At 62.7% G+C, this 12,094-nt stretch overlaps 2 protein-coding genes and 1 long non-coding RNA gene across 3 annotated transcripts in view; 1 reads left to right on the forward strand and 2 right to left on the reverse strand.

The window, feature by feature from the left end:
* Window positions 1-2,240, forward strand: part of PI4KA (phosphatidylinositol 4-kinase alpha) — a 61,849-nt gene extending 59,609 nt beyond the window's left edge. The window contains exons 52-55 of the mRNA XM_043490140.1: window positions 61-220; window positions 630-719; window positions 1,085-1,168; window positions 1,890-2,240. Of these exons, the coding sequence (XP_043346075.1) occupies window positions 61-220; window positions 630-719; window positions 1,085-1,168; window positions 1,890-1,941 (386 nt within the window). The 3' untranslated portion in view covers window positions 1,942-2,240. The remainder of the gene's footprint in view (window positions 1-60; window positions 221-629; window positions 720-1,084; window positions 1,169-1,889) is intronic.
* Window positions 2,165-2,447, reverse strand: LOC122455216. The gene is made up of 2 exons (XR_006273614.1): window positions 2,382-2,447; window positions 2,165-2,308 (listed from the first exon to the last, which is right to left on the reverse strand). It is a non-coding gene; the product is annotated as an uncharacterized LOC122455216 (long non-coding RNA).
* A 2,275-nt stretch (window positions 2,448-4,722) lies between these two features.
* Window positions 4,723-8,624, reverse strand: TMEM191C (transmembrane protein 191C). The gene is made up of 10 exons (XM_043490163.1): window positions 8,329-8,624; window positions 8,103-8,226; window positions 7,629-7,679; window positions 7,413-7,490; window positions 7,244-7,300; window positions 7,061-7,120; window positions 6,861-6,925; window positions 6,697-6,769; window positions 6,399-6,436; window positions 4,723-6,307 (listed from the first exon to the last, which is right to left on the reverse strand). Exons 1-10 carry the CDS (start codon window positions 8,481-8,483, stop codon window positions 6,103-6,105), a joined length of 906 nt encoding a protein of 301 aa, XP_043346098.1. The 5' UTR covers window positions 8,484-8,624; the 3' UTR covers window positions 4,723-6,102.
* Between the last annotated feature and the right edge of the window lie 3,470 nt (window positions 8,625-12,094).

Genomic DNA, 12,094 nt, shown 5'->3' on the forward strand with positions numbered 1-12,094 from the left:
GCGGGGCTCTCCTCCTCCACCCCAGCCTGCAGCTGACTGTGGCTTTTCGGGGTTTTGCAGATTTTGGCTTCATGTTCGAAAGCTCCCCGGGCGGCAACCTCGGCTGGGAGCCGGACATCAAGCTGACAGACGAGATGGTGATGATCATGGGGGGCAAGATGGAGGCCACGCCCTTCAAGTGGTTCATGGAGATGTGTGTGCGTGGCTACCTGGCCGTGCGGTGAGCCTCGCGGTCCAAATGAGGGAGGGTGGGGCCCCGGTGGGCCCACACATCCAGGCTCCCCTCCCCTCGGGCCATCTCAGGTCTTGGCGGGGGTTGGGGGGCAGGTTTGGGGTTTGGAGGGGCGTGTGCAGGAGGCCCCTGAGGCCTGGCTCCTGTCACATCTGCCATCTCTGCTGGAGCACCTCACTCTGGGCATTGGTGCCCCCACGTCTGCACCTCCCAGGCTTGGCCTTGCCTCTGGTCCCTCCAAGTGGCAAGTCCTTTCTTCCCAAGCCAGAGCCCGTGGTTTCCGACGCCACATGGCTAAGCCGCAGAGCAGTGTGGTGGCACCCAGAGTGTGCAGCCACGCGGGCAGGGGCCACGCCCAGGCTGGACTCTGCTCACCTCCCTCCTTGCCTCTCCCCAGGCCCTACATGGACGCTGTCGTCTCTCTGGTCACCCTCATGCTGGACACGGGCCTGCCCTGCTTCCGTGGCCAGACAATCAAGCTCCTCAAGTAGGTCCTGGGCAGACAGCGGGGTGGCGGTCCCCTGAGACAGGGCCTGTCACCCAGGCCAGGTGATCCCCTGGGACGCCCAGACTGGATGGGCTCCTGGGTGAGGCGCTGTCCCCAGGCCTGCCGTGTACGAGGTGCCCCGTCTTCTGTGGCCATGGAGGGGATGTGCCTGTCACCCCTTGTTTCTCAGGGCACATCCAGGCCAAGCCCCCTGCCCATCCTACCCCAGCTGCCAGTCCCACAGTTGGGAGCTGCTGGCAAGGGGCCCAAACCCTTGAGGCCAGCTGGGAACCACGGCCCCACAGGAGACCAGGCCACATCCACGCGTGGAGAGTGGCAGCCCTAACGTGGCCCTTCCCCCACAGGCACAGGTTCAGCCCCAACATGACGGAGCGAGAGGCGGCGAACTTCATCCTGAAGGTCATTCAGAGCTGCTTCCTTAGCAACAGGCAAGCCCCCAGTCCTGCACTCCCCTCGCGTGTCCCCCCGCTGGTGTTCAGGGGGCCCTGGGTGGGGCCTCGCCTGGGCCAGGTGACCAGATGCACTGCCCTGAGATGCCCGGCCTGGCGGGGTGGGTGAGGGGCTTCAGGTGCTGTGGGGGCTGTGACCGGAGGGGCTTGGCCTCAGTGACATTCTGGGGGACAGATTCCCGGGGCTGTGACAGTCGGAGGTGGCCTGGAGGTTTCCAGGTTGAACAACGGGGTGACCCACGGGAGGCCAGGCTGCAGGAGGTGCAGAGCCCCCAGGCCCACACCCTGGGGACAGAGGACTGGCCCCACTGGGCCCCCCAAGGTCCAGGGGGAGTGCGGCCTGGGGGTGCCACGTGCTTTTGGTGACCAGGGTGCAGAGAGAGGGAGGGGCTCGGCCCGGTGGGAGGGGTCTGGCGGGCAGCATGGGGCTGTGATGGCTCTGCTGTGTGCTAGGCGGACCCCCGGCCTGGACTCAGCTCCTAGGACAGGAGGCAGCCAGCTGAGGAAAGACATCCGCCCGAGCCCTCGTTAGGCGCCCACGAGCGAGGAGACGGGGCAGAACTGGGGGGCTGCCAGGAAGGGAGCACAGGTCCCAGCGGGCAAGGCGCTGGCGGGGCAGAGGTCCGCGGTTGGGCCCTGAGCCTCTGGGGCAGCTCAGAGGGGTCAGCCCCTCACAGCGCCCCTTGCCCTCTGCCTGCAGGAGCCGGACCTATGACATGATCCAGTACTATCAGAACGACATCCCCTACTGAGAGCGGGGCGGCCGCAATCAATCTCCACAGGCGCGCCGGCCGCCGCTTCATCCCGCAGACAAATGGGCCAGAGGTGCCCCTGCCAAGCCGGAGACTCACTGTCCCGGGCGCCGCCTGCATGGCCAGAAGGACAATCAGAGCCGGTCTCTGCACGGGCACGGGCTCTTCTTGCACTGGACGCATTCCCCACCCGTCTTTTCTCAGAGGCACAGGAAGTATGTTCTTAGGCATAAAAATCAGAAAAGCTGTATTTAACCAATGTGAACAAAATAAAAGCACGCGGCTGCGCGGGGCCCTGATTCACTCTCGGACCCCAAGTGCACGTTTAGCCGGGCTGGGGCAGCAGGGGCCCAGGGCCGCCCCGGCCCTGATTCACTCTCGGACCCCAAGTGCACGTTTAGCCGGGGTGGGGCAGCAGGGGCCCAGGGCCGCCCCGGCACCCCGACTGTGAGCCTCACAGAGACGAGCCAGCACGGCGCCGTGGAGCGACAGCACCTGTGTGCTCCGGCCGGCTCAGGGCCGCCGGACGTCCCTTCCTGGCCTCGCCTCCGCGGGCATCGCTCCGCCTCCTTCCCGTGTCTGTCTCCAGCATCTTCAGGTCGCTCTGCTCCGCGGCCACACCGTCCTCCCGCACTGACCCCCACCCCCACAGCGTCCATCCCACCCAGACGACCCTACTAAAGAAACGACAGAACATCTAGAAATGAGTCACCCGAAAGGTTGGTACACAGTATAAGACAGAGGTGAAGAGAAAACCTGTTGATGAAAGAACAGGCACCGAGAAGGGGCATAAAGAAACGGTAAGTGGGGGTGGGACACTCCAGTCCCCCGCAGGACCCCAGAGCTGGCGCAGGACGCACTCAGCTGCAGGAAGTGCAGCACCAAGACGTGGAGACGCGGCCGCTGGGAAGGGAAGCGCGTCGTCAGACGCGGAGCTCGTCCAGGAAGGGAGGCCGTCACGGGGGAGCAGCCACATGGCTGAGAGTTGGTCCCCCCGTGCCAGTCATTCTGCGCCTCCCACTAGGAGGCAGGAGTTCTAACTGGCGATGAAACGTGAGGCCCGGTTGCTCCTGACAATAAAGATAGTCACAGACCTGACGCGAAAGGAGGGGGCAGAGATTCCCCATCAGCAGGCGCACGTGTGCTTCTGAAGCAAAGCTTGACAGAATTCAGGGGAGAAATAGACTCACACACCTGGAGATTCGCAACACCCTTCTCTGCACAAGTGATGGGGCTGGCAGAAAGCCAGCGGGCGGAGGACCGCGGCCCGCACGCGCCCGGCAGCACGCAGCGCGCTCCATCGACGGCGACGGCGCCCGTCCGCCCCTGCGCAGCACCTCAGGCTGGTTCCGTGCAATTGTGAGGGATCAACGGGGGAGCTGGGAGAGCCCCACGCTGTGTAAGCTGCAGCGGTGGGGCTGGAACACCAGGCCAAACGGTGAAAGCTGAGAGGGTGACCTGAGGGGGAGGCTTTCAGGCCGTGTCTGGGCAGGTGGGTGGAGAGGAGTCCATTCAAATGAGCAAACCAGAATATCGGGTGTAACTTCCAGAAACCAGCAAACAGACTGGGTGCGGTGGGCAGGGGGAGACAGGAAATACAGGATGAATGCTCTCTAAAACAGAAATTCACTCACAGTAGAACTGATGGCCACATCACGTGGAAAGGAAGCCTGTCGCATTGGCTTTAAAATGAAAGTCAACTGAATGCCATGAACAAGATGGTGGCAATATGGCAAACTGTATATTTTTAAAAGTTAGAAATAAACGCTTTTAACAATGCTGGGTAGAAAGTCTAAACCCAGGAGCTGACAAGCAAATAGGTCTCTTTAGAGACTGAAAACGAAATTTAAAGTGTTAAGGGCAATCAAGTTCCTCTTCCAATAACACAGTTAACAAAAGACCAACCCAAGAGCCCGACGCCTCAGGGAACCCAGAGCAGGGCTTGCCTGACGTGAGTGCAAAACAGCCATCGTCTTTAAAGACGCCACACTGACAGCCGCCCTCCCGGACCACACTTGTCACCACCTCTGCTCAGCGCTGGGCCCTGGGGGCCCTCGCCAGTCTAGTCAGAGAAGGAAACAGTGAGAATCGGAAAGGAGAAGCGACTCAGAAGTGGCCTGTGTACACAAAAATCCAAAATAACCTGGGTCTGTTCTACGGTCGAGGTTCAGGATACAGGTTAATATACAAAAGTCAACTGTGTGTGTACTCACAGCAACAAAACAAATGAGGATAGCTCCGTTTATAGTTGCATCCCAGGGTACAGCCGAGAAAAGAAAAAGCAAATGACAGGAATAGTTTGCAGGAAAAAAATGCCCCTGGCCCTTGATTATAAGGTAAATGCAAATTAAAACCACCCTGAAGTGCCCTTGCTCACCCATCAGACACACTGCATGAGGCGGTGAGGGGGGCCTACCCAGAAAGGGGCCGTATCCCGTGCGGGGGGGCCATAACAGCCATCCAGCCCCCAGCCCCCGGTGCTAGTGACCCAGGTATCTCAAAACAGCATGCGTGTGGTCAGCCCTGGCTCACAACCCCGCTCTGAGGAACTGATCTCACAGACTCTCTGGCAAAATACAAAAAGACGTTCGCAGAAGGCTGCCCACCGCGGAGGACACATGGGGACCCACCCCCGTCACCACGGTGACTGCGGCCAAGTGACACGCCCACCTGCGGGGCCTCAAGGCAGCCAGAGAGGTCGTGTGCCCCGCTGTCCTCACCGGGGCGGGGGGATGGCACGCAGTCCACTTACTATGGGGGAAGAGAAGTCCATTTTAAAAATCAAGAGTCTCTTCCAGAGAAGTGGGGGAGACAAGGTGGAGGGCAGGGGGGTAAAAGCTCGAGTTCCGTTGTTTTACAGATGAGATGTCTTGTGTTAAGGGTGTGACTTTGTGATTATAGAAAGTAGAGAATGCAATGCCTGAAAAATGAAAGCAGAAAAATCACCCCCATTAGGATGGCTGTTATTATAAAAGAAGCAAAAACCCCAGCAAACTAAAGTAGAGGACGTGGGGAAGCCGGCCCCCGCATGCACTGCTGACGGGACACTGTCCAGCAGTTCCTCAAACAAACAGAAGCACCCTTTGACCCACAAGTCCACTCCTTGGTAAATACCCAAAAGAAGTGAGAGCGCAGACTGAAGCCGGCCCCAGCAGTGAAATCGCAGAGTCGCAACCACTGGGCACCATTGAGGAAGTCCCTCGTTGCAGAATTACTCACTGTGACCCAAGAGCGGGACGGTCCAGACGGCCATCTGGGGTGACGGGACACGACACAGCCACAGAGGAGCAGAAGTTAAAGTAGAACAGCATGACTTCCAGACGAGGGAGGAATTTTCAGGACACAACGCGCACTTCTTAAATTGCGCACAGAAGTACAAAAATTTAACCCCAAAACGCTAAAGTACATGTGCAATTAGATCAGCAAAAGATTGTTTAAAGGCCAGAGCAAAAACACACGTATGTGTGCACAGGACATACAAAAATGTCACCACCAAAAAAACTGATAAAATAGCGCAACTGTTCGCATCAGACAAAGTGAAACTCGAGTTCCCCCTCCATTAAGCAGGGTATCTCACAGAAATAAAGAGACGACGCTAGCCGATGCTAGCCAAGACCGCAGTGATGAATGCGCATGGCCCCCGCCGCCCGGATGCTGGAGAGGCCGCGGACCAGGGGGAGGACGCCCGCGCCCCCAACAACGGACCCACCGGGGACGAGGGTCGCCGCGGGACTGAGTAACCAGCGCGCGTACGCGGGACACGGAGCTCCACGGGGACCCGCCGGCCAGCGCCGCCGGCTGGCTTTGCCGGCGGCGAGAGCGGATTGAGTCATGAGTCCAATCCCTCCGGAGTGGGCAGACGGGCTGGGGGAACCGAGGGGTCGGATGGAACCGAGGGCCGGGCGGACCGAGAGCCCGCAGCCTCTCGGGACCAAGGTCCACCCGGGGGCGGGGGGTGGGGCGGCGCCTGCTGGGCCGGAGGACACAAGACACCCCTGCCCCGCGTCCCCGGTTTCTCTCCGCCACCCCCAAGCCCCCTCCCCTCCCCTTTCCCTCCTCTATTACCCCCCCCCGTCTACCCCCGCCCCACACCCCCCCAGTCCGGCGCCCAGAAACCACTCGGGAGACTAGGGTGCGGGCGGCCGCGGCCGGCGTGATGCGCTAGGCGGGCAGCAGTCCGCGCGCGCGCAGCTGCAGCAGTGGGGCCAGCGTGTAGCGCAGGCGGCGCAGGGCGGCGTCCGAGCCCCGGCGCGCGAGGCCGCGGCGCAGGGCCGAGGGGTTCACCAGCGCCAGGTAGAGCAGCGGCAGCGCCACGACGCCCAGCGGCAGCAGCAACAGCGTCTGCAGCGCGCCCAGCGCCCACAGCCTGCGGACCGACCACGCACCGGCAGATGGGCGCTGGCGGCGCGGGGCGCGCCCAGGCCCCAGCCCCGAGCCCGCTCCCGCCGCCCGCTCACCTGAAGCCCGCCGCACCCGCGCCGAACAGCTGCTTCTCCTGCGGAGACAAGAGAACACCTTCCTGCCGGACGCCGCGGACGGGGCGGGACCCTGGGCCGCGAGGCTCGTGGCGGCGTGGCACCACGGGGGGGGTGCTCCCAAGCGGGCGCGGTTCTTGAGTGGGCGGCCCCGTGATGCTCGTGGTCCCCAGTGGGGTTGGTATGGTGAGGGGGGTCCCTGATGGGGTGGCCCCCCCGTGTGCGGGAGGCGGCCCCGCGGGGCAGGTCTCGGCTGTAGCCCGCCCCCGCCAGGGCTCACACAGTCCGCCTTGGCCACCTCCTCCATGAGCGAGCCCGCGCAGTCCTGCCCCCGGCGGGGCTGTGAGTCGCACCTGCCGGGAAAGACACGAGGATGGGCCCTTCGCCTGGCCAGCAGTCGCGCCCCCCTCAACTCCTGACACCCGACAGTCTTGACCCCCTTACGGCTCCGGGCCGCCCCGCGAGCTGTCGAGCGCAGCCGCCGCCTCCATCACCTTCCCCTGCAACTCCTGGAGTGGGTGGTGGGAGTGAGGCCTCACACGCGGGAAGACCTGGGTAGGGCGTGGGCAGGCCGCCGCGGCTCCGGGGAACGGCGGAGCGGAGGCCGCGGCGGGGTCGGAGGCGGAGGGGGAGGGGGGCGGCACCTGCAAGACTCCGCTCTGCTCCTGGAAGCTGGCCCAGGCCTCTTGCATCCGCCGTGCGCTCTGACACGAGGGGAGCCCTGGTTAGACGCGGTAGGGGGGATTCGATCCTCCCCACCGTCCTTCACCTGCCCAGCCTTACGCACACCCCAAGCCTGCCCTCCCGAGACCCCGATTCCGCCGCACCTGCCGCAGGGCCTCCGCCTGCATGGTGTGCTTGGCCTCCACCAGCTCCAGTTGTTTCTTCCGGAGAATCCAGGGAGAGTCAGGCGCCCGGCACTCCGCGAACGCGCCGCGCCTGACCCCGCCCTGCCGCCCCGCCCCCGAGCCCCGCCCCCGAGCCCCGCCCGAGCACCTGCAGGGCCGCCAGTTGGGTCCCGAGCTGCTGCTCCGCCCGCTGCTGGCTCAGTTGCTCGCCTCCGTAGTAGAAAAGCTAGGGGTGGGGCTTGTGAGGGCGGGGCGGTCGGGGCTGCTAGGGGCGGGGACTATCCTGGGAGGCGGGGCGCGGGCGGGGACTGGGGCGAGGCAGCCTCGGGGGAAGCGGGAGACAGAGACCGTCTCCGGAAGGTACCTGGCTTGACAGCTCCTCCCACTGCTCCTGCAGCTGTCGGTTCTGCTGCTCCTGGACGGGGTCGGGGGGAAGATCCAGGCCTCTCCGAGGTCCCCCGCTCAGCGCGGGCCCCGCCCCATCTCAGGCCCCTCCTTCTCCACTGCCCCCGCCCACCGAGGTCCCGCCGCAGCCTACCCTCTCGCAGGCCCCGCCCCGCCATAGGCCCCGCCCCACCAGGGCTCCGCCCCATCCTGAGTCCCTCCCCTCCACTGCCCCGCCCATCCAGAGGTCTCGCCTCAGCCTAGGTCCCGCCCTCTCGCGGCCCCGCCCCGCAAAGGCCCCTCCCTCTCCCCTGCCCCGCCCAGAGATCCCGCCTCAGCCTAAGTCCCACCCTTTCGCAGGCCCCGCCCCGCCATGGGCCCCTCCCTCTCTACTGCCCCGTCCATCTAGAGGTCCCGCCCCTCGTGGCCCCGCCCCGCCAGGGCCCCGCCCCACCAGGTCCCGCTGGCGCTCCTCCGCCGCCTCCAGCAGCCCGCGCGCCCGGTCCGCGCGCTCCCGCGCCGCCTCGCGCGCCTCCCCACGCAGGGCCCGCGCCGCCTGGCTCCGCCGACGCTGCAGGCTGCGGAGGGGAAACTGAGGCTCCGCGGCCAAGGCCGCGTCTGCACACCGCCTACCCCCTCGCGGTGCCCGCACGCCGGGTGGGGGGAGGAGCCGCCCGCACCCGCGCTGGCGCTCGCTCAGGTCCCGCAGGCGCGCGGTGAGGCTCTCGCTCTCGGCCTCCAGCCCGCGCACCAGCTCCTCCAGCTCCTGCTTCCGCAGCCTCCCGTCGCGGTTGTCCTTCTGCAGCTGCAGCAGCAGCTCCTGCGCCTCGGCCATGGTCTGGCTCTGCCCGCGGCCGCCGCCGGGCCCCGCGTCACAATGGGCCGAGCGCGGAGCGCTTTGGAACCGCACGCACCGCCGGGTGCTCGCGCCTGAAGCGGAGGGCGAGGCCGGTTCGTTCCCGCCCGCTGCCGGGGGCACTGCGGCCCGGGCAGCCTCGGGTGGGAAAGATCGGGTTCCGTAAACAAGTTTCCTGTCTCTGGACCCAGTGATCCCCTCCTGGGAAAGCCAGAGAAAGACAAATGCCATATGCTGTCACTTACAGGTGGAATCTAGGAAGTGACAATGAACCTCTCTATGAAACAGATTCACGGAACAGACCTGTAGTTGCCAAGGGGGACGGGTGGGGGAGGGAGGGATTGGGGGTTTGAGGTTAGCAGAGGTAAGCTGTTACAGGATGGATAAACAAGGAGGTCCTACCATATAGCACAGGGACCTATATTCACTATCCTCATAAACCATCATGGAAAAGAATATGAGAAAGATTGTATATACATGTATAACAGAGTCACTTTGCCGAACAGCAGAGATAAACACAACAGGGTATATCAGCTATACTTCAGTAACATTTCTCTAAAAATTTCCTCCTCCTGCTCCTCCTTGCCTGCACAAGCCCATCCGTGGGCTCCTTTCCCAGGGTCTTGTTTTTCAGGGCTCCAGGCTGTCCTTCCCCTGCCCCAGACGGAAAGCGGGACTGGTCTAAACCCACGGTGGCTTTTAGCTTCCTTGTAGGATTCTGCCAGTGAGATTCAGGGGCGGATGTCAGCTGGATGTGGGTTCCTGGTGGGAGGTCTGCCCCACTGTTAAGGCAGAGAGGCCCCGCGGTGGGTGTTGAGATGGGGAGGAACTGGGCACCACTGATGCGCCCCGCCCAAGGTCCTGCCCCCACCGCTCCGCTGGTCCGCTGAGTTGGAGCCCTGTCAGTAAGTGCAGGTGGAGGTGTTGGCGTGAGCGCCCCCCCCCCCCCAACCAGCTCTGCGCCTCAGGTTCTGCACCTGTCAGGTGGGGCTGGCTCCCCCCACCCGGCCCCAGTTTGCTTTTCTGCAACTTCTGAGGGTAGCTGAAGGGCACCTTGACCCCTCCCTGCCCCTGGTCTTTAGGAGGAGAGCCTCTGTGGGGAAAGACTGGAGCGGACAAAGCCTCCGGGGAAACGCAAGCCACTGGCTGGGCGGTGGGGCCCGGGGGCTGCAGGAGCCATGGCCACAGACCCCCAGCCAGCGCTCCTGCCCTTTGCTCCCACCAAACCCATGACAGAAGCACCTGCCCGCCTTCCCACCCAGCCCGCTGGCCTGGCTCTGCCCCTCCCCCAAAGACTCAGGTTCAAGGTCCTCCTCTGGGGCCTCCCTGCCCACCCAGGGGCCCCCACGGAGGGGCACAGCCCAGGAAGGGGGCGGTGCCGGGCTCGCCACCCTGTCTTCAGGACTGAACCCAGCAGCTGCACACTCCGCACCGTCAGCTGAGGGCCGTGTGGGATGCCAGGAGCTCAGTGAGTGTCTGATCGGAGAAAGAATTAGTGAACAAGCGTAAAACCCACGCCTGTGGGGTTTTGTTTTTGTTTCCACATGTGAAACAGTTTTTGCCTGATAAGAGAGAAAAGGGGAATTCCCTGTGGTTAGGACTCCACACTATCATTGCCAGGGCCCGGGTTTGACTTCTGGTCGGGAACTAAGATCCTGCAAACCTAAATGAAGTGAAGTGAAAGTCGCTCAGTCGAGTCTGCCTCTGCAACCCCATGGGCTTCTCCAGGCTAGAATACTGGAGTGGTAGCCTTTCCCTTCTTCAGAGGATCTTCCCAACACAGGGATCAAATCCAAGTCTCCCATACTGCAGGCAGATTCTTTACCAGCTGAGCCACAAGGGAAGCCCCTGTGTAAACCTAGCGGCACAGCAAAAGAAAAGAGAGAGAGGATTTATACAAACCCTGATGTATCAAACAATGAATGACAGAGTCCCCCCGATGTGGGCGCACTGGCCAGGACCCGGCGCGTCTCCCACTCCAGCCACGGGGAAGCCACCTCAGTCCCGTAAACAGACCACGTGCTCTGAGGCCTCCGCTCTTGGCACAGGCTGTTCCCCACATGGGGACGGCCCTGCCCGAGCGTGCGGTCTGACCAGCTCCTCACAGCCCTTCACCCACCCGTTTACCGGGGAGTTGTTGACTTACTGTGACTATGATGACGTCTGTGTCCCCATCAGGAAGGAGCCTTCAGAGCACACGCAGACAGACACTGGCCTGATCTCTGCCCAAGTCCTGGGAGTCGCCCCCAGGGCCCGGAGAAGCTGCCTGTAGCATCGCAAAGATGGAAGGTTCTGGGGGCCCCATCACCAAACGAGTCCTGGTGTCTCGGGCTCCCAGTGGCCACAACCCAGCCCGCACCACACGCTTCTGCCAGGGCCTGTGGCCAAGACAGCAGCACAGAGTGGACGGTGGTGAGAGACCTTCTGGAAGGACGGGGGGGACGTGGGAGGAGCCTCGCCAGCCCCTCGGGGGTGGGGAGCACACCGTGGGGGGTGACACGACCCTATCCGTGCATGCTGAGGGCAGCGGGGGCCTGCGCCCTGAGGCAGGAGAGAGGGCCCTGCCCCTGTGGGCCGGCCCGCACTGTGGGTGATGCCAACACAGACCGAGGGCTGCTTGGACCCCTGCAGACTCACGTGGTCTGTGTGCCCCGTGGGGCTGAAGCATGCCCCCCCAGCACCTCAGAATGTGACTGTGTCTAGAGATGGGTCTCTAGGGTGGGCTGTAACCTGGTCTGACCAGGGTCCTCCTTCAAAACTCCCCAGGAAAATGATGTCCAACCGAACGGTAGTCATAAATTCCATGTCATCTAAACATTAACATTTTAAGTCTCAAAACCTACTTCCCACGTGTGGTCAGGAAGGTCCTGGAGGAAATACACGTCACCCAAGGGAAGAACACCCGGGAGCCAGAAGACAGGACCGCGGATGCAGGACAGGAAGGCGGGGCCTCAGACCAACCTGTGCGGAACAGCAGGCTCGGGAATCGTGTCCGATTCTGTGGAAAACTGGCCCGGGAGGCATTTCAGGGCGAAAAGGTGGAGAATTGAAAAATACGATCATTATTAAGCCTCCAGAAAAATAGAAACGGCCGATATACTCGCTGGCCCAGGAATAAACAAATGTGCGCCGTGATGGCCATCACGCACGCGCACTGCGCCGCGGTTGGCAAATGACCGCAAGCACCGCCACGCCCGCTTTGGCTGCCTCCGCTCTGCGACTCAGAGATGAGTCGCCACGGAGACCGCGTGGCCCACCACTTACTATCTGGCGCCTTTCCGGGGAGAGTTTGCCAAGCCCCAGATCACACTGACTGCCTAGTAACTTACTCAGGGCTGTGAGGGGAGAAGAGGGTAGACATGACCCGCAGTGATCACCTACTCTGCGGCCAGCATGTGGCGGTGGGCTTGGAAGGACCAGAAACCATGTTTAGTTTTAAGCCTTTTTAAGAGCCATTTGATTATTCAAACTATCTTTGAGTACCGCTTTTGATAAACCAAAAAAATTAAAACCCTTTTTAAAACAGCTGAACAGAATTTACCAAGGGGCACAGCAGCAATGGCCATGCTGTTCTGGGGACTGGCCCACCG

This window comes from Cervus canadensis, chromosome 1 (assembly GCF_019320065.1).
Source record: "Cervus canadensis isolate Bull #8, Minnesota chromosome 1, ASM1932006v1, whole genome shotgun sequence".
Lineage (NCBI taxonomy): Eukaryota > Metazoa > Chordata > Mammalia > Artiodactyla > Cervidae > Cervus > Cervus canadensis.

Coding starts and splice junctions, on each gene's coding strand:
- TMEM191C (XM_043490163.1), bottom strand. CDS start 8,483: ATGGCCGAGGCGCAGGAGCTGCTGCTGCAGCTGCAGAAGGACAACCGC. Junction 7,301..7,412: donor CCCAACTGGCGGCCCTGCAG/GTGCTCGGGCGG, acceptor ATTCTCCGGAAG/AAACAACTGGAGCTGGTGGA. Junction 6,437..6,696: donor AGGTGGCCAAGGCGGACTGT/GTGAGCCCTGGC, acceptor TTGTCTCCGCAG/GAGAAGCAGCTGTTCGGCGC.